The sequence below is a fragment of the Antechinus flavipes genome, chromosome 2 (genome assembly GCF_016432865.1).
Source record: "Antechinus flavipes isolate AdamAnt ecotype Samford, QLD, Australia chromosome 2, AdamAnt_v2, whole genome shotgun sequence".
NCBI classification, from domain to species: Eukaryota; Metazoa; Chordata; class Mammalia; order Dasyuromorphia; family Dasyuridae; genus Antechinus; species Antechinus flavipes.
Window position 1 is genome coordinate 619,650,279 of NC_067399.1, and position 26,098 is coordinate 619,676,376.

General features: G+C 36.5%; 1 protein-coding gene and 1 long non-coding RNA gene across 2 annotated transcripts in view; both read left to right on the forward strand.

Annotated features, from left to right (window-relative positions):
* Positions 1-3,735: 3,735 nt before the first annotated feature.
* LOC127551819 (uncharacterized) lies at positions 3,736-9,093 on the forward strand. Its single transcript, XR_007951183.1, has 2 exons — positions 3,736-3,823; positions 7,484-9,093. It is a non-coding gene; the product is annotated as an uncharacterized LOC127551819 (long non-coding RNA).
* Positions 9,094-9,267: 174 nt separating this feature from the next.
* LOC127546949 (FERM and PDZ domain-containing protein 2-like) overlaps positions 9,268-26,098 on the forward strand; it is a 28,066-nt gene continuing 11,235 nt past the window's right edge. The window contains exons 1-7 of the mRNA XM_051973826.1: positions 9,268-9,295; positions 10,437-10,544; positions 11,235-11,351; positions 15,369-15,607; positions 17,932-18,074; positions 20,489-20,519; positions 24,469-24,612. Of these exons, the coding sequence (XP_051829786.1) occupies positions 9,268-9,295; positions 10,437-10,544; positions 11,235-11,351; positions 15,369-15,607; positions 17,932-18,074; positions 20,489-20,519; positions 24,469-24,612 (810 nt within the window). The remainder of the gene's footprint in view (positions 9,296-10,436; positions 10,545-11,234; positions 11,352-15,368; positions 15,608-17,931; positions 18,075-20,488; positions 20,520-24,468; positions 24,613-26,098) is intronic.

Here is a 26,098-nt window from a genome sequence, read left to right on the forward strand (position 1 = left end):
AGATAGCCATCATGGCCCTACTTGTCAAGTTGTCTCTTCTTTAGGCTAAATTTCCTCATCCTTCAACCAGCTCTTCAAACATAAGGTGACAGTTATACTATATCACCCCCAAATCTTCTCCTTTTTTTTTCAAGCTAAACATCTGCAGTTCCTCTAACTTACCGATACTTAACCTTTTGTGTCATGAGCCCCTTTGGCAGTTTGATAAAATAATATGGACCCCTTTTCAGAATAATGTATTTAAATAATTGAAGCAAATGCTTAATTTCACTTAGAAGTAATTAAAAATAAAGTTGTGAATTTCCAAATACAAACTCCAACATCTACCCATGTACCTGGGTACTCTAACTCATCCTCACATGGGATGAACTCAAGTGCTTTTATCATTCCAATTGCCCTCTTTAGAAGCTCTCCAGCTTACCAAGGTCCTTCCAAAATGTGGCCTCAATAACTGAACATAACACTTAGGATGCAGTTTGATGTGGGTGAGTGAGTACTGCAGGATTATCACCTGTGTTCTGGAAATCATCTCTCTTACTTCATCTTAAACCCACGTTAGTTTTTTTTGGCTGACAAACCACACTGTTGACTCATATTGAGTTTGCAATATGCTAAATCCCCCAGATTGGTGTTTTTTTTTTTTAATAAATTATTGGCTATTTTTTTTTCTTTTCAGTCTTGTTCATATGATATTTAGCCTACCAAGTTCTAGCCTACCAGGATTTGAATCCTGACTGTCATACTGTGTCCCACTTATCTCTTTCAATTTTATGATTTCTACAAATATGATAAACCTACCTTTTATTCCTTTATCCAGGTCACTGGTAAAAATACTACACAATATATATAGCTAAGCAAAGATCCCTGGGATATGCTGCTGGAAAGCTCTTTTTTTGTGGTGGCATTGAATTCTTAATAACTATTTTTTGGATCTGGCTGTTTTTTTCCTTCCCCTTCCTTCTCCTTCCCTCTCCTCTTTTCTTTCTGTTTCTATCTTATTTTCTTTCCCTCTGGCAAAGCTCTGAGCCCCTTCCTTTTTTCTCTGTAGATCCTAGAAATAATAAACCATTTTCATTGGGACCATGCAATGTCTCCCTAGAGTAGAAGTCCTGACATGGTTGGTTCTAATGCTTAAAAATGATATTTTCTTGCTGCTCATTAATGTGAAATTAAAGTCTTGAGAAATGACAGTGAACCTTGAGAGTTGAGAAATAAAAAAGAATATTCATTCAGCCAGCCAGCCAGCCATCTAGAAGGAATTCTCATGAAGCTGTCTCCAGAGATGATCCAGGTATCATCAGCTTCCCCCCGTTTTGCAATTGTCATTTCTATCTCTCTAAGATCTTTCAAATGTTTATCTGTCAGTTGGCAAATTGATACTCCAGCCTTATAGATTAATTAATCATCTCTTGAATGCATATCAGGCATATTAACACTTTCTGTGGAAAAGAATATTATTCAGTCAACTGAAACTACTATTTACTAGTTGCTCCCTCGAAACTTAGAGACCCTCAGGCACATTCCCAGCAATCCTGTGTAACCTGACTCATAAAAAATGATATAGCCTCCTTTTGGAAGTATGCTGAAAGTTAAATGGAAATTCAACATTCATTTTAAGGAACAATCAGCTAACAATCCTTGAGCAATCCATGAGAAACAGAGATAACCCTATAAAGTAGGTACTATTTTCATCCTCATTCCCTTTACAGATAAAGAAACTGAGGCTGAGAAAAATTAAGTAACTTGCTCAAAGTCAGCGGAAGGCAGGATTTAAACTCAAATCTTCTTGATCCTAAGTCCAGATTTACTGTATCACCTTTTCACCACCATTGTGGAGATAATGGTAATATATTTTCCTGGAGGTTTGTTTTTTAGCTTTAAAAAAGGCTAATAGCATCTATTTTTATATTAGCTTTTTATTTTCAAAATATATGCAAAGATAGTTTTCAATATTCACCCTTGAAAAACCCTGTGTTCCAAATTTTTCCCCTTCCTGCTATCCCTTCCCCTCAACAGCAAACAATTCAATATATATTAAATATCTACAATTCTTCTATACATATTTCCACATTTATCATAACAGCATCTATTAAAAAGAATACTTAATTATTCCAGTGCATGTGAAGTAAGGGTAGCCATGTATTGAAATGGATAAATTTGATTCAGGAAGACGAGTTCAAATATGCCTCATACATTTAAATGCGTGATCCTGGCAAATGAACTTTTCTTAACTTCAATGTCACCATCTGTAAAATTCAAACAATAATAGTGTCTGCTTCACAGGATTGTTGTGAGGATCAAATGAGATAACACATGTAAAATTCCTTTGAAAACCTTAAAGATTTTTGTAAATTCTGATATTTATAAATGATTTTTATGATATACGCAATCTTTCCAACCATATAGACAATAATTCATCCATGACGATAGTGTGGGACTATTTCTATTCTCCAAAATCAAAACAATGGGTGTTCCCATTATGCAAATAATCTTCTTTGAGGGTTATATTATAATTTTGATGGGGAAGAGACAAACTAAAATGGTAATAGAATTGGGAAAAACCCATTCTAATCTTGAAGCTGTATTTTCATTTAAGGAAATATTTGGTTCTTGTTGATAATTTGTTGTTGTTGTTTGTCCTCAAGGAGGACCATGACATCAGGGAGGGGGTCATGACATGCAAGTGAATCAGTGAGAGAGGGCTGGGCAAGGTCACCTGCTTTACTTTCCCCTCTAGAGTCATCTGGGTGACTGAAAATGGCCTGGATGCAATGGGAGACTTTGGTCTTTTAAAGCTAAGATCAGGGTATAGGTAGCAATCGAGGCAAAGAAACTTCTCTTTTACTTAATTCCCACCCCCACTTAAAAAAAAAAAAAAATCTAAATAAATAAATAATGAAGAGAGAGGAAGAAGCTCAAGTTTCTGGCTAAAGCAGAAATATTTACATTCAACTTAAGTTCATCAGAATCTAAGCAATAACCAAATGGGGTTTAGTCTAGAACCTATTGGTGGCTAATGAGAATCAGATTGTTTTTTTAAGATTCTTGGGGAAAGCAGTTCTGCATATAAGGCATTTAAGTTTTAGGCTAGAATTCTCAGGGGTCTACTAGTCACACAGTTGTCTCAAAACTCAATGCAGTATTCACTATTTTGAGCTCTGGGTGGAGATGTTAAAGAGCTTAAAAAAACACTTTGAGGTTTTTCTTAACTTATAATTGAATTAGATCATTGTACAATTGTCTCATCTCTACATTGTATTTCATGACTTTAACTCCTTAATAATTAGAGAAAGCAATCGTTCTTTTTAGGTAATTCGAAGCTGTTTAGGGAAAAAAATAAGAAATAGATTTAGCTAGTAACAAGTTGAGACTGGGTGTATATTATACATGCCAAAAAATGTTTGGAGAGAGTAAGAAATAAAAGGTTATTTCATTGAGCTTTAGTCCAGTTCAATCAATTTTTTCTCTTCTCTCCCAGTTTGATAATTACTTTCTTTACAAAGAAAGGTTTGGTTGGTTTAATGTCCATTCTAATCTGTTTAAACTAACCTTAGTTGAATGATAGTGACTTATATTTTTCATTGTTTTGAATTTTTTTTAAACTATGGAGGGGAGAAAAATCAATCTCTCAACTTCATTAGGCAGAGCTCCCAATTTCACAATTAGAAATATCAAGGACCTTCCTAAAAGAGTTTCACTTCTTGTGGTGTCCTTTCTTATTGCAGCCTTTCCTTTGGATCGTCACAGTCAGAGACATGTTCTTATAAAACTGAAAACCAAAGAATGTTCCTGCCAGCTCAGCTGGCACAAAATATTCTCTTTGGTAAGTATGTGAAAGCTAAGTGCTCTACAGAAAAGGGTGGGCTTTGGTTCAGAGAGAACTACATGTTCAGCCTTTTAACTATTGTCTCTAGATTAATGAATTTTAAATTCCCAAATGGTGTTTGCTAATTTTATTTTTAAAACTCCTCATGGTTGGGAGAAATTTCAGCTTCCATCCCTTAAGCTGTCATGATAGATTGTGCCTAGAAAGTGTGAAATTCCATCTTTTGACAGCACAGGAGTTTGAAGAGTTCCTTTGAAAAGCTCTTAGTGCCATAGTTCAGAGCAATGAATGACAAAGCTGACCCTGAAGGAGAGAGATGCAACCTCAAAGTGGAATTCTGAAGCTTACAAAATACATACATATCCTAAGCCACATCTATCATTTTGATGACTGCATAATCTATTTTGAATTTAAACTGATTTTTACTTGCAGAATCAGAGGATCTGAACTGGCAATGACATTATTGGTTGTCTGGCCCAATCCTAGCTTGAACAGGAATCAGTCACATTTTCTATATTTTCATTGAGAAGGAAAAATAATTAGCCCTCCACCCTCAAAATGGCCCGATTCACTTTGGAAAAGTTTTAATTATGCTAGGGAATTAAAAAAATTGTTACCTTAATCCTAAATTTATCTCACCACATTTCCTTTCTTCTCATTTCCATTGCTTCTAGTCCCCTTCTCTGATGCCAATCAAAAGTCAAATCCTTCATTCCTATGACAGCCCTTTGAATACTTGAAGATAGAAATCACATCCAAAAATTTTAGTAGCTCTGAATCTATAAGACAGTGATCACCTACCTCATTCTTCTCCATCTTATTCACAATTATGCACTAAGAGATTCTGTCAGAAGCTGCTGAAATCTATATCCATTGTGTGCAGAGTATTTCCCTGACTGCCAAACTAGTAAGCCCATGATACTGTTGATTGATCAATAGTCAATAAACATTTATTAAGTGCTTTAATAAGATGTGCAGAAACTGTGCTAAAAGAGTTGGGAATACTTGCCCTTAAGGAACTCATAATCTAATGGTGGAAGATAATACAAAAGGAAATGGAAAACAGTGGTGAAGTAGAGGGAGGAGTAGAAGTTACCTGAATCCAAAAGAAGAGCCATGGTGGAGAAATCAGAGAAGTCTCAAAGTAGTGCAGCCAGATGGGAAATTAAGAGATTCTCTGATCTTAAAATGAAAGTTTTGGAGTTCAAGATTCTATCCACCAATCAAAGGGGCAGAGAGTAGCGATGAGCTGTGAATACTAAGACTGATGAGATCTTGATCTTGAAGAATGGTTTTCCCATTGAAGAGGTTCCTAGGGCACAGCAGAGAAGTAAAAAAAAAAGTGTGTGTGTGTGTGTGTGTGTGTGTGTGTGTGTGTGTGTGTGTGTGTATGTATCTCCTAAAGTAGCGCAGCCAGGTCCTGAACTCCCTTCTTCAGGTTTGATGTCTTTAATTCATTGAGAGTAGCTAGGTGTTAGCTTGCCTCTTGTTCACTTATTTTGGTTTTTGATTCCTTGCTACCTATTTTTGTTCTGTCTTTCTCAACACGAAGATCTTTCTCTTCAGTAGGAAAAATAAAAGAAAAATAAGAATTGAGTTATTTTGCCTTCTCTCCAATGTCCACTATCATCATTTCATTTATCCCTGTTTCATCTCCGCTTTGATGTCTTACTTCTAGCATGATTAAACAAAGCTATTTTTGTCATCTTTAGCATTCATTACTAGGCTCTGCTTATTTTGAGCATTAGTGCTATTGATATTCTTCTTTAAAAAATTTTTTTAGCCAGCAAAATTTTTTCTCTCAACACCCTCACCATTCCAGTTGAGAAATGAAAACAAAAATTTTGTTACAAATATGTATATTCAAGCACAGATATGTCCAATAACACTCACACATACAGGTATACACATATACACATGTGTGTGCACACACACATAGACATATATTTATATATACACATCTATATATGTGTTTGTATTCCGCACTCAGTACTTTACCTCTTTATCTTTATCAGGGTTCATTATACTGATCAGAGTACCCAAATCTTTCAATGTTGTCTGTTTTTATAATATTGCTATACTTGTATAAATTGTTCCCGTTTCTGCCCACTTCATTTTGCATCAATTCATTTGCTTTTCCAAGTTTCTATGAAACAATCTGTTTAATCTTTTTTTTTCACAGCACAGTAGTTGTTCCATCACATTTATATACCATAACATATTCATCCATCCCCCAACTAAAGTGCATGCTCTCAGTTTTCAATTTTTTAATAAGTCAGTGATTTATTGAAATATTATATATATGCTCTTTTTTCTTTTTTGATCATAGCTTTCAGGTCACTAGTCCATTGATTCTTAAATAATCTCTCTTCAATCTCTTTTTATAGTTAGTTGTTTTTGCTATGAGATGCCTTTTATTTTCTTCTATTTATTTACTTTTTTGACTCTATTTTTAACACTTCTTGTTGATTCATGGAATCATATATTGTTTAATCCACTCTAATTTTCAGGGAGTTCATTGCTTGGACATTACTTTGTATCTCTTGTGTCAAACTATTAATTCCTTTTTTTTTTCAATTTTTTTCTTCCATAGCTTTCATTTATTTTTTATTTTCTCCCATTATCATTTAATTTATAAAAAACAAACTATTTTTAAGTTATTAAAAAGTTTTGTTTCATGTATTCTAGGATATTTGAATTTGTGCTCAAGCTTTTAAGGTTTTGCTTGTGGGTGTTTTAGAGTCCATTTCTTCTTCTGGGTTTATGGTTTGAGTGTCTTTGTTCCAATAAAACTTTTAATGGCAGAGTTTGTTTGTTTGCTCATACCTCCACACTACTTCTTGACCTCAGACTTTAAATTAGGGTTAAGATTTGCACACTTTAGGGGAGAAGATCTGGGCTGCTCCGATTGTTTTGCACTCATGTTCAAGTCGGATTGCTGCTACTTGAAGATGATCTCTGTGACATTTTAACCTGGATAAAGGTCTGAGCAACATCTCCATGAGCTTCCCCTATTTGGAGTTCCTTTGGATTCAGCCACTATCAGTTAGCAGGACAGAACTGTATATTCTTCTTAGTCTGAAGTTCCTATTATGTATGGTTAGTCTGCTTTAGGCTGGAATCTGGAATCAGTATCCTGATCTGCTTGTGGAGTTCAAGCTATACAAAGGCTATTTGTTTTTGAACTTGCTTCTTACTTCATTTATGGTCTATTCTCTTCTCCCGGGGACAAATTTCCTCTCAAGAATCCTGGATCTGTGACTGGATAGTAAGAAACAGAACTGACAGTTTTCAACTATTCCTTCACCTTGCAAAAGTTTAGGTTCATCTCTGCTGGGTTTGGGACTTCTTTTTCTCCTTGCAATGGAAGGCTCTGCATATTCTTTTATCCTGAGTATCCATGGATCTTTCTTTGTCTCTTTCTCTATTAGGATTATTATTATGACTCCAAAAAAAATCCCTTCATCTTTCTACTCGCAAGTTTTCTTATTTGTAAAATGAGGGACTTGAACTAAATGTTCTTGAAGCTCCTTTTCAGATCTAAAATTCCTATGATCACATGATCATTTAACCAACTCTTTCCTTTTTCAGATTAAACAACACCCCTTCATCATGTCTCTTGACCTCAAATCATTTGTCCTTATTTTGTGCCTCCAGGGTCACAAAATCCTCAAAGAGAAAATTTTCTAACTGGACTAGACCGAGAAATTATTTGTGTGACTCTAAAAAGAGATCCACAGCATGGTTTTGGTAAGTAACGAAGCTTGTGTATGAATGATCCAACATGTTCTCCAAAACATGTGGAGACATAGGATTTATGGGTGAGTATGGGTAAGCTTTTCTAATGAGGAAAGGTAGTTGGCTTTTTTCATGTTTTTCAACTCTGTGATTCATTCCTTTTTTTAGACTACTTCTTCGTTTTTTTTTTTCCCTCTTCTCTTCATGTGGACCTAAAGCAGAAGTTCTTAATCTTCTTTTGTGTCAAGAGTCCCTTTAACAATCTGGTATGGGTCCCCTCTCAGAGCAGTATTTTTAAATTCATCATATAAAATACATTGTCTTGAAAAGTAATCTAGTTATATTGAAACACAGATATCAATTAAAAAAACAAAACAAAACATGCTCATAGATCCAAGGCTAGAAATTCCTGTTTTAAAGTATCATGTATAATATTTGTCCAGGAATCAGTAATAATTCCATTAGTCTCTTATGGAGTACTTATATGCAAAAAGTATTCTAAATGCCAGAAGAAGGATATTACTTTAATAGATTATCTATCCTCATGAAGTTTGTGTTTAGAAAGGAATAGAGGGAGTAAACATCCATTTACAAGAGTCCTTAAACTTTTTAAATAGGGGCCAGTTCACTGTCCCTAAGACTGTTGGAGGGCCGGACTATAGTAAAAACAAAAACTTTGTTTTGTGGGCCTTTAAATAAAGAAACTTCATAGCCCTGGGTGAGGGGGATAAACATCCTCAGCTGCCACATCTGGTCCTTCAGCCGTAGTTTGAGGATCCCTGCTAAAGGATGTTGGAAAAGTAAGAAGACTTATCAAGAAAGAAGACAGGACTTTGCTGAAATATTAAGAAAACCAAAAAAGAGTTCTTTGAATCTGAAGAGGAAGTATCTGGTAGGAGTGAGGGAGGAGATAATGAATACTTCCCTAACTTTCAGGGAGATCAAGTAAAATAATAGCAAAAAAAATCATTAAATTTGATAAGTAAGAAGTTAAGGTTCACCTAATATAAGAGCAATTTCAGTGAAATAATGAAGAAGTTTGATGGCCAAGAGCTAAGGAAATGTAGATAAAGAGAAAATGCAAGCAAGAGAGATAGGGAGGAAGGAAAGAATAAAAAAGAAGGCAGGAGAGAAGGAAAGAGTGGAGGAAGGATTAAGGGGAGAAAAATGAAGGGAGGAAAAAAGAAGGAAAACAAGAAAGATGGAGAGAAAGGAAAGAAAAAAGGGATTAAAGAAAGGAGGAAGGAAGAAAAGAAATAAAGGAAGCAGGAAATTAGAAAAAGAAGAAGAAAGGAAAAAAGAAAGAAAAAAGAGAAAAAAGAAAGAGAATAAGAAGAAAGGAAGAAAAGTACAAGGAAGGAAAGAAAAATGAGGAGAGGAAGGGAGAAAGGAAAGAAAGTAGGAAAAGAAAAAAGGAAATGAAGGAAAGGAGGGAGAAGGTAGGGAGGAAGGAAAGAAACAAAGGAAGCAGGAAGAAAAACAATGGAAAAGGATAAAAAAGAAGAAAAGAAAGAAGGATAAAGAGCAAAAGGAAGGAAGGAAGAAATGAAGAAAGGAAGAGAGAAAATGGATGATGATTTTAAGTATCAAGTTTGGAAACTTGAGAACTTGAGAAGGAAACTCAAGCTCTTCTAATTCATGTAGTTTTAATCTTCTCAGTCACAGTGGTTGGGGGGAATATAAGTAAAAGACAGGGAACAGTTATGGGGAATGAGATAGAAGGCCCAGTAGGTAGTAGATAGTCAAAGGATTGCAAAATGTTAGCAATGACCCAGCTGAGATTTCTGTAGTAGTTTTTGGCCATGGAAAGAACTGGAGCAAGAATCAAACAGAACTGAGTTCCATCACTTACTAGCTATGTGACTTTGGCCAAGTCATGGAAACACTCTGAACTTCAGTTTCCATTTGCTAGCATGGGGCTAATAATGCCTTCCTTGCTTACTACACAGGGTTGTCTTAGTGTGAGGAAGCTCATAACCTGCTTATACTTTAGTAGGCAGATCCTAGGGACTCATTTGAGGCCCTAAAATATAATTTTCCAGGGACACAGCTGGTTAATGTCTAAGGGAGAATTCAAACCCAGGTTCTTGATTCTAAGTCAAACATTCATTGCATTTATTCATTGTATCAGGTTGCTCCCTCCTTCTCCTCCTTCTCCTTAAGTTACTAATGCATGCTGCTACCTTTGAAAGGGGCATTTTAAGATCTCTAAGACAGTACAAATGTATACATATACATTATATTATTTGATAATCTTTTTATTTTTGTTATATTTAGTCTTCTCAATGACTTTATATTTGATGTTTTAATGATGAAAAGATGATAACTACTCTCCTTATCTCACTCCATTTCCCTTCTATGTATATTTCTGAGTCTCTTTTCCAAGTTCCTTATAAAGCAATCCACCTAAAATGTGTAGTCTTAGAGAGTTGCCCAAAGCTCAGGTAGGTTGGATGACTGACCCATGGTCACATAACTAGTAAATATCGAGTCATGATTTGGACCCAACTCTTCCTAACTCTCCATCACATTGCCCACCACACCATACTTATCTTTATTTTATTTTTTGGAGATATAATCGTAAGGTATTGGGCACAAATTGAAGGCTCGTTTCTCTTCAAATCCTTTTTTCCTCTTTCTGGTTGCTTAACCTTCTGCAGAGGATCCTTGGTAGGACGTCACTTCCAGGAGATGCTTTCTGGGGACATTGACTTCATTTCCTTGTTTGAGCTGTACTTTAAAGTTTTACTGCTCATCTCTTTTGTTTTTTTTCCCCTATTATGTTATTTAAACAAGTCATTACCCCTTCTTTATGGAAGCCATGATACTATCCTGCAACTTGCATGTTCTTAAATATTGTCTCCCCTGGCAGGGTTTATCATCATTGGCAGCGAAGATGTGGGCAAATTGGATCTTGGAATCTTTATTGCTTCCATTATACCTGGGGGACCTGCTGAGAGAGCAAAAAAGATCAAGCCAGGTAAGTTTTGCATTTCTCATTAAATTACCAATGTTTTGCACAAGGTTGTTGAGAATGTCAAGGGAAATCATCCCGGCTAAGTCACCTAAGCTCTCTCAGTATCAATCTCAAGTAAAATGGAGATAATAATAGTAGCTACCTTATGGGGTGGGAGTGGGATAGAGGGGTGTGATGCCCTGTAAGGGAGTAAGATAACAATGTAAAGTGATATATAAACCTTAAAAGTGATATATAAGAGCTTGCTATCAATATCAGGACTGCTTAATCTTCTGTCATGGACTTTTGGGGCAGTCTGGTAAAATCTGTAGACTCAGAATAAAGTTTTTAATGTATAGGATTAAGTGATTGGTTGGTTGTCCATCTTCTTGAAGAAGATCTATGATGTCACAAGAGTCATGTCTTGACTCGCAAGTGAATTGGGTTTAAGTAAAGCAGGGCTGTGCAAATTCTTCAGCCTTGCTCTCTCCTCCAGAGTTATCAAAGGCAAGACAGAAGTCAAAGTGACTGATGAAGATTACATTGGAAATTAATTATAGTGAAATTCAGTTATGGAAATTTTTTAAAAAGTTCACAGAGGTCAGGTTAAAAACCCTTGTTCTAACTGAATGTGCGAGCTATGATTATTTCATTTAGGGGTAACTCTCTTGCATATTTATTTTCTGTGATGGAATGAATGGTTTAATTTTCCAGGGGGGAGAATAATCTCCTTGAATAACATCAGTTTGGAGGGTGTCACATTTAATATGGCTGTTAAAATCATTGAGAATTCTCCTGATGAGGTGGACCTGATTGTTTCTCAACCCAAAGGTAAGAGGTAGAATGGGTTTGGAGAGATTATTTAATTTTTTAGAAGTGGAGAGCTCAAGGGATTAGTGCAGAACACTGCCTTTTCGGTCTCTGTAGGGCTTTTAAAATTGCTTTTCCCCACCGGTGATAAATGGCTAAACAATGCAGTCGCATTAATCAATAGACATGGGAAATTCGAGGGGAACAGACCAAATCTTTAAGTTCCCAAGTGAAGAGGAAAATCCTTTCAGTCGAAACTAGACAAAGTTATTGATCCATTGTGAGCTCCTCACAGTTGGTCCACCTCTGGCGTGGCCAGCTAGCTTGTACATACAAATGTCAACAACCAGATAGAGACCTACTGGGGAAGTAGGCAGCAAGCCTAAGGGACAGGACCTGGGGACCATAACAAGGGATGCTTTTTTGAGTTATTAGCTGCGACATTCCAGACAAGTCACTGAAAATGTCTGAAACTCTATTTCCTCATCTGAAAAAAAAAATAATAGCACCTTAGGGTTGCTTAGGGTCATAATCCTTAGGATCAAATGAGATAATATATGTAAAATGTTTTGCAAGACTTAAAATGGTATATGAATATTAGTTATTGCTTTTTATCAATGCTTCTATCTCAAATGACAGGTATTTCTGTTCTCTGTGATATATCAATGTCTATTAGTTTTGTGATAAGTCCTAGGTTATCATGGCTTGAGATGCATTTTCTAGGAAATGGGCTCCTTTTTTAGGAGTAGGAGATGGAGCTCTGTTGTAGATATGTAGCTTGAGACCCTATTAATGGGGGTCTTCCATCATTACTTAGATCCAGTTTTTTAAAAGCAGAATCCAACAACCTAATGGGACCTCAACAGACACCTAATGGGAAATAGGCACATCATAGTCATCCTAGATGCTTCTCTCAGAGGCAGAGCTCCATGAAACAAGCTCAGAAACTAGGGAAAGGTACCCCGTCACTCCAATCAATCTTCTGGGGGCTCCTTGGAATTTCATTTAGCCAGTTACTTATTTCTCCACATATCATACAATGAATCTTGTAAAATCTTGCCACTTCTAAACATATTTATGTGACCTAGATTTTGGTAGAGTTTGTAGGTACCTTTCTAGTGCATAGCTTTGGCTGCACTCCCCTGTACCACACATGTTGACAACATTCATGTGGTCTTCTAGTGTCATTGAGATGCCCTGACTTTACCTCCCAAGGACTCCATCCGCTACCTATGTGACCAACTCCCATTCCAGCATTCCATCCCCTACATAATGTCAGACATTTTAGTTTCCCTTCTCCATAGGTAACAGGATGGGGCTGGACCACAAAATTCTAAGGTTCCTTCTAATTCTAAATCCTATAGGGCTTAAAGTCTACGTGGACATAGAGAAGAACTGTCAGCAATGAGTAGAGATCACAAGAAGTCCAATTTAAGCAAAACGGGGCGGGGGGGGGACTTTTCAAATAACTAGAACAATTAAAAAGTGGAATTGGTCTTGAGTTCTCTTCTTTAGTCTTCCAAAGAAAAACCTTCGCCGTGATCACCTGTTGGAGATGTGGTAGGGAAGAGAGGAGTTCTATGTTAATATGAGTTGCATTACAAGATTTCTGAACTCCCTTCCAAACATGGTTTGGTTTAATTTTTTTTTTTTTACACTCAACCAAGAGAAATGCAATTTTTACTTTTTGGTCTGATGGAATTTGCTTAGAGAGACAACAGCCAGTGTCTATTCTACCAGTAGGTGAGAAGAGGGGCCAGAGAGGTGAATGACAATAGGTAGAAAAATACAACTCCACATGGCTGCTGTGATTCAGCTTGTACTTGAGAATTCTGGAGGAGGACAGTGGAAGGACTTGGAAAAAGTGTTTGTTGAAGTGAATTTGCTTAGAATCTATGGAAATGTAACCTCTATACCCAAAATAATGATTCAGTATGGAATTGAGGTAAACCTCTTTCTAACCATAAAAATACAGATAAGTAAGTGGTTATTGTTATTATTCCTCTTAGTTTTTTTGATTCAACTTGCCAGGAGGGTCTCCTCCTTCCCAGCTCAGGCCTTTCTTAGCTCTTCTGAAATCAGAAGAAATGATCAAGTTGGGCTTTGGGGAAAGGGTTATTAAAAAGGCAGCCAACCATAGTGAACCTAGAGTTGGTCTCAGTATTAAAATAATCTGGTTCAAATCTCACACCTGCCATGACCTGGCTATGGAACTGAGCAAGTCCCATAACCTTGCTATGCCCTGAGCAATTCCTTAAGACTCTAGATTGTAAAGAAGATGCTGACCTGTTTTAGGAGAGAAGTTTCCTGATCTGGGAGTTCCCTGATCCAAAAAAATTATTTTAAATAACAATAACACAGTTAATTATCAGCTTTACTGTTTTCAAAATATTTTCCTCAGAAGAATGGCCCTGAAAAGTAGTTAGTAAAAGTATTATCTTGACTTTATAGATGCAAAAAATTAAGTATTCAGGTAGGTTAGTGACTATCACATGACTAATTAATGATAAAGCCAACAGTGATAATGAAAGACATATATACCCATTATGTATACACACACACATATATGTCATGTAGATGTATGTAAATATTTACACATATGTATTTATATTTAAAATATAAATAAATATAATATAAATAATATATTTACATATATGAATATGGGGGGATGACTCAGCAGCTCCCCAGTTCAACTCTTATATTTATATGCATTTGTGTCTATGTATGGACAAAGTATATGCACAATTCTATGTATACATGTTAATATAATGTGTGCAATAAATAAATGCACATGTGTACACACATATGATATCTGTTTTATATAGGTGATAAAATAAACATAAGGTGTATATAAATATGTATGCACATACATGTATGTATATATTGCCTATGAACAAACATGTTTATATACATATACATAGATATATACACATCTATAAATATACATATATACACATATCTATAAATATACACACACATCTATAAATATATATATGCACACACCTATAAATATATAAATACATATATGTATATATGTCTATAGATGTGTGTGTGTGTATTGTCACAGAGAATGTTCCAAAAGTTTTAGTGCAGTTAATTATTAAAGTTTAATACTGCACTAAAAATTTTGGGATGTTCTGTATATCTCTATCTATTATATAAATATAAATTATATATATATGTATATATGAAATTGACAAAATCTTTACATATCTCATTTCACATGATTTTTGCAAAAGCCTTCAAGATAAGTAATACTGCTATTATCATGCCCATTTCCCAGAACCACAGAATTTGAATATGGGGGGATGACTCAGCAGCTCCCCAGTCCAACTCATACATGAAAAGAGTTCCCGCTCTAATATACCCACCCAGAGCTCATTCCCTTTCACTTTAAGACCTATAAGAAGGAGGGAACTTTCACCTCTAGAGGTTCATTTTAAGACCTATAAGAAGGAGGGAACTTTCACCTCTAGAGGTAGCCCATTCTACTGTTTAAACAGTGGAATCTAATGATTTGAAAGTTTTAAAGCTAACATTTAATGGATAAGAAAATGGAAAGTTTGAGAGGTTAAGTGATTTGCCTGGATCACACAGCTAATAAGGGTTAGAGAAATCCTTGAACCTAGATGCCAAGATGGGCAGAAATTTCAATGGACCAGGTCTCTAGATTTCTGCTCCCACATACTATCACACTGGCTTCTCGGTTAATCTGGGCTTAGTAATAACACATCTTTAGTTTTCTAACATAAATCCAGAATTGAATTCCAATGCCTGTTTTCTAAACACGACAGTCATATATCTGTATCGGGCATGTGATTATACCTCCCTCCTTCTCTTGAATATTCCTCACCAGGAATTAAAAAAAATCAGTGAATGATTGTGTTGTTCAGGAACTACTGACAATGATTCTGAAGCAGCTAAAAAAAGACCTATCTGAATGAAAGACAAAGAGGTCTATCTCTCCCTACATATGTACAGATAGATTCTTGCTTGCTATCCAGGGGCTGGCAATGGATTGTTGGCTTGTTTTTGTAGATGTGTCTCAGGCAGTTCCCACAGAGGGAATGAACCATCAGAAAAAATGTGATCCTGCCAGGTCTGAGGTCTCTCCAGCAGCCAGTGGGAGAAACAGCCTTCAGAGGAGCTGTTCATCAAACAGCAAAGAGCAAAACATAAATATTGATGAGCTCGAGGCAACACTTTCTCGGAGCTTAGTGCCCGACCCGGGCCAACCTCAGGTTCCAACTCCATCAGCTGGCAGACTCCACTCAGAGGTAATTACCACCTGAGACTGGTTGCAAATGAAAAGCTATATATATTGTACCGTGTCAGCCTATTGAAACAAAGAAATATAGAGAAAGGAAGGCCATAGATCCTGAGAGACTTATTCTTAATGTTTTATTTCCTTTTACAGAGGATTTGGAGAGGCAGTGTGGCAGAGCATATAGAGTTGGTACTATGGATAAAGGGTTGGGCTTGGAGTCAGGAGGACCTGAATTCAAGTCTAGCCTCCGACCATTAATCCTATGTGATCTGGGGCAAGTCATTTAATCTGTGCTTCAGTTTTCTCACCTAAAATGGGGATAATAATAGTGCCTACTAAAATGAGAAAATACTTAAAAAGCACTTTGCAAATCTCAAAATGCTGTAGAAATGTTAGCTATTGGTACAATAATTTGTTTATTTGTTTTTTTAAGTCATGTCTGACTCTTTGTGACCCCATTTAAGGGTGTTCTTGGCAAAAATGCTGGAGTAATTTGCCATTTCCTTCTCCACCTCATTTTATAGATGAAAAAACTGAGGCAAAAAAGGTTAAGTGATTTGCCCAGGGTCACTTAGCTAGTAAGTGTCTGAGGTTGGATTTGAACTCAGGAAGATGCATCTGATTGACTCCAGTCCTGGCTTTCTATCCACTATGATGCCCCCTAGCTATCCTATTATTATTTTAGAGAGACTGACAATTTTATCATCTTAGACAAACCATCAGGGAGAACTGAAATTTTTCCCTGAGAAATACTGTTCACTTGTCCTTGGGCCAGTTTTTAACCACTCAATGTGCCATGCAAGGTGCTCATCTATATTGGTTGAGGGAGGTAGTTCCTTGATCTTTCCTGATGAAATTTTCTGAGAGATTAAGGACAAGAATCACATGGAATAAAATGTGGAAATGTGGAAGGGCAGCAGTCTTGCAGAGATGAACCCACAATGATGAAATCCTATGTCATAGATGTTCTTCTCAGAGGTCTGTTGTTTTTTATTTATGAAACATCCATTTCAATTCTAGTTAAAAGGAGTATTTTGATCATGGACATGTAAAAGACAGAAAGCTTGAGTATATCTTATATCCTAGAATGCTAGAATGCTCTTTGGTCCTCTGAGTCACGCTGATTCACTTGGATGATTTTGGTATTTTCAACTTCATGCTCTTCTCTGGGTTGGCAGGGAATAAACTGAGAAACACGTGATGCAGGGAAGGGTAGTGTCATGTCAAATGTGGACAGAAACAAAGCATTTAGACAGAGAAGGGACTCTTACCTAGGTCAGGAGAAGAACAGGACAGACTGACTGAGAGCTGTCCAGATCCTGGAGATACTAGTCTCCAATGAGCTCCTTGTGAACTCTGCTATTGCAAGGAGGCACTAGGAACCTTCATTGATATTTAGTAATTGAATTGCAAACTGTGAACCAGAAGAACCCTTTTCTTTGTCAAATGGGAGCACTTTCTGGAGAGTGTCTTGAGGAGATTAATGTCACAAGATGGATAGGTTTAAGAAAGAATCTGCTCTGAAAGTCTTCAACATAGCAATTTTTTTTTGGGGGGGTAATGGTGACAGAGTTTCCGATTATGAGATTTTATCAATAAAGAGGATTCCGACTGTGAAAATTCCCTCTATCATTGCAGATTAGCAACTTTTTGGACTTTGATTGTAGATTTAGAATATGGCTGAAGTGGGGCAGAGAGTGACTAGTTAAATAACTTACTCATGGTCCTAACAGCTAATGTCAGAGGGAAGACTTGAATTCAAGTGTTCCTGCCTCCAAGGTCACCCTTTTATCCCCTCTGCCATGCTCTTTAACATTGATAGGGCATACTTCATGTCCAATAAATAGAGGATAATTCATACAAGCACATGGACGACAACCCCAAGTGGTACCAGAAGGATCATTTATATAGAAGATTTGCATCTTCTTTTTCTGTTCTTCATGTAGTTCATATCTTTTCTAAGAGAATTTTTGTTTAGCTATGTTAAAAATAATGATAATAAAGAAAGAAAAGAAAAATCTAACCCCAATCATGATAGCTGTAGATCACTGAAACAGCTCTTGGACATTCCTTAATATTCAAGACCACTGGTGTAGGCAAGCAGCCAGATGCAAATAGGATGCTTCACTGGGATAGCTGAGGAGTTTGTCGTAGAAATGAGAAAACACCCAGGTACTGGGAAATTACTGCCTATTTCTCAGCTTTTGTTTGGATATTTGGCAACATCACATACAGCTGTAGTCTCCTGCGCTAAGAGGTTGAAGGTGCACTACTCAACCAGCTGCATAAATGGAACCAATTACCACGATTGTTTCCTGTTCTTGTTTGGTACAGAATGTTGACTCCACCTACTCTTCACCACCTGCAACAATCACCGCGGGAGAAACCTACTGGGTGGAATTGGTTAAGGAAAACGGGACCTTCGGAATCAGTGTGACTGTTAAGTATTTTACTGTGGGTTTTTATAAAGTCAACAGGTAAAGGGAAGAAATACTACCCCTTTGGCATGTAGAAGGGCAATCTAGTCATAGAATCATAGGATTTAAAACTGGGAGGGATGCTAAAAGCATTGAGTCCAATTCCTTCTTTTTGTACAAGGAAAAAAGACCCAACAAGAGGCATCAGCTTTTCCATGTCATCCAGTTAGTAAGTAGTAGACTTGTGATTTGAACCCACATTATCTGGTTTCATATTCAAAGCTCTTCCCATTGACTACCCTGAGTGTAAAGATTAGGTGGAGAAAATAAACAGAAGAGGGAAAATGATTGATTTGCTGTTGATTCAAAGACAATAACTCTTAGTATTGAAGTTGCATAGAGAGACACTCTTCTCACCTCCCCACTCCTTCTTGTTTAACAAAATGCAACTGAATTATCAGAGCTGTTGCTCTGACAATCCTATCTGAAAAAAATGCCAAGGCTTTGCTTATACTGATCAATATTCATTGCTTCTAATCTAGTTTGGTGTTTTACACACACACACACACACACACACACACACACACACAATATACCTACACACAAACATACACACATATTTAACTTTTTGAAATTTAATTTAAAATATTTTAATGAAAAAAAACCCAACACTGTCTTTACCCTTAGAGAGCTCTCATCCTAATGGGAGAAGACAACATCTAATTAACTATATATGTATGATATACATATAAAGTAGATAGACAGTAATCTCAGGGAAATGGTATCAGTAGCATGATGTACTAAGAAAGCTTCCTGCAGAAAGTGGGATTTGAAGGAAGCCAAGGAAGCTAAGAGGCAGGAGTGAGGAGATAGAAACAACTAGGAGGTTTAAGGAATAGAGTCCTAGATCTGGAATCAGCAAGACCTGAGTCCATCAACTTCAGACACTTAATAACTATGTGACTTTGAGCAAGGCATTTAAGCCCTGCCTGTCCTAGTTTTCTCATCAGTAAAATAGAGATAATAATGACCTCTACGTGCCTGATTGATGTAAGATAACATTTATAAAAAAAGTTTTGTGAATCTTAAAGTATTATATAAATACTAGATATTAGAGCATTCTAGGTTTGGGGAGGGCAAAAAGCCTAGAAAGGTAAGAAAGTACCAGGATGTGAAGGATTTTAAATGTCTAACAGAGGTCTTTATATTTGATCCTGGGGATAATAGGTAGCCACTAAAATATATTAAGTATATGTATGAGTAATGGTCAGATCTACACCTGAGGAAAATGATTTTGTTAATTAGATGGAAGATGGGTTGGATGGAAAAGAAACATGAAAGGGCGAAGCCAATTGGAAGGCTCTTTCAGTAGTTCATATGAGAGTTGATGGGTGGTTTGTACTGGAATGACAGCTGTGTGAGTGGAGAGATGGGATGAATAGGAAAGAGCATGTGAACGGAAGAAGAACATATTGGATAAGTGGGGGGGAATTCGAAAGATGATGCTGAGACTGGGAGCTTGGGTGATTGGGAGGATGCTAGAACTCTTACAGAAACAGCAAAGCTGAAAAGAGGAGATTTAGGGACAAAGATGAATGCTTTTAGGGGCATGTTGAATTGGAATTGCTTGTGGCCCAGTCTAGTTCAAGCTATCTAAAAGGCAGCTGCTGATATGGGACCAGAGTTCAGGAGAGACACAAGGATAGGGAATTATCTGCAAAGGGAAAATTATTGAACTTGGGGCACCTGATGAGGTCACCAAGCAAGATAGTATATGAAGACCTAGAAAGAGCCTCAGAGTCATAGACTCCGTGCACTAATCAGGATCTAGACAATTCAAGCATCTTACCTTCTATCCTGTTACTGTAAACATTTCTAACTTTTGCTCAGAGAATAACAAATCAAAGTTGCCTTTGCTATGGCAAAGGGCAACACAGTTTACAACTCTGTGGTTTCATTTTATAACTATCTACATAAATGCTTTTTTCTTTAGTTGTCCCTCACCAATATATTTTGTAACCCTAAGTAGAATGAAATTTCCTTGTCTAGCATGTATTAAATATAAAAAATTCTTATTTAATTGATAGATTATCTAGTCCAACCCTATCATTTTACATAGGATGGAATATCAGATGATTCTTAAAAAGTAGCTCAGCTATAGTGATTTTTTTTTTGCTTCAAAATAACTTTGATTTATTTTGAGAAAAATGATTCGTGAAATAGTTGCTGAAATGTCAAAGTCTGGCTTATACTTACTAGGAGTTATAGTCACATTAGAATTGTTTCTTCCTTCAATGCATTTCCATGAAAGTTTTCATAATATGCATTTGTGTTCCACAGAGTGCTGCATTTATTACTAAGCTAGATATGAATTAAACTTTTTGCTGAGACACACACTGGCACATATCCCACTTTTGTGATGTTAGAATTGACAAATGATGTGTTTTTTTTTTTTGTTTTGTTTTGTTTTTCAGGGTGGTATTAACACTACTGTGCCCTATGGAGGTATATATGTAAAATCCATTATTCCTGGAGGACCTGCTGCTAAAGAAGGACAAATTGAGATTGGTAAAGTGTGAACTCATTGTTGAAATTTTTGAACAGAAAATTGAATTAAGAGTTTAAGAGATCATTTCCAGATTGTGGGAGAGAAGCTATGGGGAGCGGATCAGGGAAGACATCTTGGAAAAGGTAGAGGTAACAACATGTATTGTTGAATGGTAACCAAGGAAAAGAGTATTGATTCAGAGAGTTTCAAGGATCATAAATGGAGCCACAGGGTAGTAAACTGTCATGACCTTTCCTGTAGCAATGGGAAATACTGATTTGATTATTCTTCCCTGAGCAAGAGTTGGAAATCAAATAGGTGAGTAATTCTCATATCAATAGGGTAAATGGCAAGATGCTCAAACTGTATAGATCTTGGTGATTGTGATTGGGTGAATAATTCAGTAAGACTTTGCATTGTCTGTGACTCTTTCAGCATTTTCTAGATCTACAAATATTATCTTTCTTAGTGATTTCATCAGGTGCCCTGAATTCCTTTTGAACATCTTGAACTAGATGTTGCATAGACATCTCCAACTCAATATGCCCCAATTGAACCTTGAAGAAAGGGAAGAATTTAATAAGAATAATTAATAAGCAGTGGGAGACAGAGTGAAGAAAACCTGGAACCAGATTAATCAATGTCTTGACTGACAGGTTAAGTTTGATAGATGATGAAAAACTTGTTAAGGTTTTTGAATAGGGCAAGTATAGAGCTCAAAATGGTATGCAGTAGAACTGTTTTACGACACAATTTTCTTAAAGCAAATCAAAGTTATTTTGAAGCCCAAGGAAAATCATTATACCTGAACTAATCACTTCATATTTTCCTCTTTATAGAATAATGGGGTTAGACTAGATATCTATCATTTAAATAAGAATTTGTAATGTGTTCTAGACAAAACAGAAATATAGTCTATTCCTGCCTCAAGGAAATTTCATTCTCCTGGGGATAATAACTTGTATTGGTGAGTGGTAGCCAAGAAATGGATTTTGCTGATAGTGATATCAACTATATGTTGGAATAGAGATTAGAGGTAATGACTACAGTCCAAAGTTGTTAAATAGAGATTGATTCATCGAGTCTCCTAATCAGAAGGGATGTCAGGAGCCTATATTGGAATAATACTCCCTTCTAAGATATACCTGAGAAGGGTCTGCTTGCAGACCTCCAGGCACCTAGAAGCAATCCATTTTCTTTTTGGATTGCTCTGATAGTTTGAGAAGTTTTCCCTAATTTTCTCTGGCCAAAATCTTCTCTATACTTCTCACAATTTCTCCTAATTAAGTCCCCAGAGCAACCTGAACATTTCTAGTCTCTCTTTTCCATTTCATTTCAAATTTTTAGAGGCATCTCTAAAGTCTCCTATAGGTCTTTTTCCAGATTAAACACTCCCAATTTCTTAAATAAAATAGAATTCTTTATCATCCTGTTTTTTTTTTCTTTTCTAGATGCTCTTAAACTTATCAAAAATCCTCCTTTAGCCAAGATGCCTAGAACTGAATGTTAATTTCTCAAAGTGGTCTGCCCTGGGTTAAATAAGGCTCTCTAGGGAGGTAGGAAATTCCTTCTGAGAAGCAGTCCTTAAACAAATGCTAGATGACTTCTCCTTAGGGATGGTGTAAAGGGGATTCTTGACCAGATGTGGTTTAGATTTGAGGAACTCTGAGCACCCTTGCAACCATCAGATTCTTGTGATTCTGCTGCTTTGTAAGAAGAACCACAAGAGTGCAACGGAATGCAGGAGGTCAGTGATGTCAAATGATAGTCAAGGAAGTTAAGAAGGACAAAAAATTTAATTAAACCCAATAAGCTCATTATTGGTAAATATTAGGATAGGCAGTGAGGATACAGAAATAGAAATGAATTAGTTCTTCTCAAGTAATTTACATTCTTCTAGGTAGGGATACAAAATGCACATCCCTCCCTTCTCTTTCTTTCTCTCTCTCTCTCTCTCTCTCTCTGTATTTTTCTGTCTCTCTTAGTCTATTGACTTTTGTCTCTCTTCCTCCCTCTATATGTCTGGCACATAGTAAGTGCTTAATAAATGTTGACTTGTTCAATTCAGTTGTTTCAGTTGTGTCCTATTCTCTGTGACCCCATTTAGAGTTTTCTTGGCAGAGATGGAGGTATTTGCCATTTCCTTTTCCAGCTCATTTTATAGATGAGGAAATTGAGGCAAATAGGATAAAGTGATTTGCTAAGGGTCACACAGCTAATAATTGTCTGAGGGTAGATTTGAACTCAGGAAGAGGAGTCCTCCTGACTTTAAACCAAGCATTCTATGCACTGAGCCACCTAAAATGTTGACTTGACTACAAAGTAATCTGGAAGGAGTGGGCAATTTCAGTAGTATAATGGGGACAATTTAAGGTAAGTCCTATGAATATTTTAAAAAGATCCCATGCATGCAAAGTCACTTTCTTTGAAATCTTTTAGTTTAATTATTTAATTGGTCACTTAAAGGATAAGACTAACAATTAAGAGATCCCTCCCTGTGCACAGGAGTATTTGGGACTTGACTATCTTGAGATATGTATATTTATCGCAGGTTGTACAGCCAGATGTTTAAAAAAATGTACTTCAATATACATTTTATTTTGTTGTTTTATAGGTTTTAACTTGTTTTTGTCATATTTCCTAATACCGCCACTTTTGCCATAGATTCTTTCCTTGTAAAAAAAGATGAACAATTAAATAAAATAAACTAGTATAGTGACCACAAGCAGTAAGCAATGGGCATCTAGGTGGTGCAGTGGATAGAGTTGAGAACATTCCTGAAGTCAGGAAAATTTAAGTTCAAATTTATCCTCAAACACTTTCTAGCTTTGTGACCCTGTCACTTAATCCTTTTTGCCTCAGTTTCCTCATCTGTAAAATGAACTGGAGAAGGAAATGGCAAACTATTCTCATATCTTTGCCAAATGGGATGATAAAAAATCATACCCAATTAAAATGACTGAACATAACAGTGACCACTTCTGGTGGGCAACAGTTTACATCTGTGCTTTCCTGCCTCTATACTGATGAGAAAGAAATACGTAAGCATCACCATTGGTCCTTTGGAATTGTGAGGCTTAAATGGAAATGGGGACTATTAAACCTACATAAGGATTTCCCTCCTCCCTCTAGGCTGCATATTGATTCAGAAAATTACATATTAACATTATCTCTATTCTATCATATTTTTATTTATTTAAAAATGTTTCCCAATTACATTTTAATCTGGTCTAGCTGCACTGGAGTAGAGTGTTGGTGGATTGTGATTTTTTTTTTAGATTGTTTTCATTTGTGTTACCATGGTCGCTAAATAGCAAAACTCTTGGTTTTGCTTTCTTCACCCTATGATCAGGTCATACAAGTCTCTGCATGTTTTTCTGACTCTTTATATCCATTTCTTTTTTTTTTTAATAATTTTTTTATTGATAGAACGCATGCCAGGGTAATTTTTACAGCATTATCCCTTGCATTCATTTCTGTTCCGATTTTACCCCTCCCTCCCTCCACCCCTTCCCTGAGATGGCAAGAGTTATATCCATTTCTTATAGCACAATAACAATCATATACCAATAATCAATAAATCATAATAAATCATAAATTCACAAACCCACAATTTGTTCAGCCATTCCCCAAGACATAAGCATCCCTTTTAGTTTTCAGGGTTTTGCTTCCACAAAAAGTTTAAACTTCTCTTTAAAATGGTATATTTTAAGAAATAGGCACATTTATTGTTCTTATTGCATTAACATACAATCTGTTCCTGTTCATTCAGAACTGTATTATGGGTATTGTGTTTTCTCCTTTTCCAGTATATTAAGGTTGTTCTGAGAAAAGGAAAGAAAGGACAATACTTCTCCTAGCCATGCAAATGCTGGGAAGAATGTTTGTGCTGGGAGCTGATCACAGACATCTTTGGAAGAACGGCCTGGAAATACTGACTTCAGCTTGCGTTTCTCTTTCCCAGGTGACCGCCTGCTGGAGGTGGATGGAGTTAATCTGTGCGGTATCACCCACAAGCAGGCTGTTGAATGCCTCAAGAACTCCCAGCAGGTCTGTGAAGTAATTATATCCACTTTTATCCTTTTGAGGCCTTCCACTTCAGAAAGCTTCGCAGAAATCCATAAACTGTAGCCAATTTCGGTTAGACAGGATTTTTGCTGGAAACAAAACCAAGATTTCTTCTCTCTTAATCATTTTACTCTCTGAGCAGCATGAAATCCAGGTGAAGCCAGATGTTTCCCAGCTGAAAACCTTGTCCCTCGTATATTGGCTCAGAGATGATTGAATTTTGGCCTAATGGATCGGGCTGCCTCGATTCTGGAGGCAGAGTGCTTAACAGGCCCTGCTCTGTTACTCAGATTATCGCACAGGCTGTTGTTGCAGATGCCCATTTGCCCCCTGGGCACTCTGTCTCTGCTATATAATCAGGGAAGATTTTGGGGAAATTTTGGACATCATCAACAGTTTGCTGCCAACCCAACAGATGGTATGCCAGCAGTGAATGTGTCTGTGTGTGTATGACTTGAGGGAGATACTTCCTTATGTCACAGTGGGTGTAACCATCAAGAACTCGCTGTCCTTCTCGATTGAAGAAATCATAGTATCAAATACAGGAAAGATAGTGGGTAAAGGGCAAGAGATGAGTGAAAATGGAAACTTTGAGCTGCAGCTTGGGATGGGCTTACACATGGTGTTCCACATCTTATCTCTCTATCTTTGTCCCCCAAGCCTTGAGTGCCCTGCCTCCTTATCTTATTGTTTCAAGCTTCCTTCAGGATGAAGCTCAAATATCTTCCCCCTCCCTCAACTGCCAGCAATCTCTTTCTCTACCTATCTCGTGGTTTGTGTTTATTTTCTCTGTTTTTGAATATATGTATACATATGTAAATGTGTAAGTGCACCTGCACACACATGTATGCACAGGTCTGTCCTTACATATACACATCCAAACATGCACATACATATGTGCATAAATGTACAGGTATAACTGCACTATATATGTGCAGGTATATGTATATACAAGCTTTATTTGCCTTACTTCCCTCATTTGTAAAATGATCTAGAGAAATAAATGGCAAACCGCTCCAGTATCTTTCCCCAAATGGGGTCACAAAGAGTTGGAAATGACTAAAACAACCCTACAACAAACAACTGAGACGGCACAGCAGATATACATATGTATACATAATATATGCAAAACAATTCAGGATGCAATCTATTTGTGAAGTGTGTACACATGTGTATGTATGAAATTTATGTGTCCATGTCTATGTCTTTATATCCCAAAATATTATCTTATCCAATAGAATATAAATTTATCAGCAAAAAAGATTGTTTAAATTTTTTGTCTTTATATTCCTAGCATGTAGCTCAGTTTGGTGCTCATTAATTGATTATATATAGCCAACATAGACCCATAATAGCCTTTGCAAAGCAAATGAGGACATAGTCATCTTTATGTAGGAAGTACCTTGTCTATGCACAGTCATTTTAGCAAGAGAAATAATGATAGCTAACATTTATGTAATTTTTGACA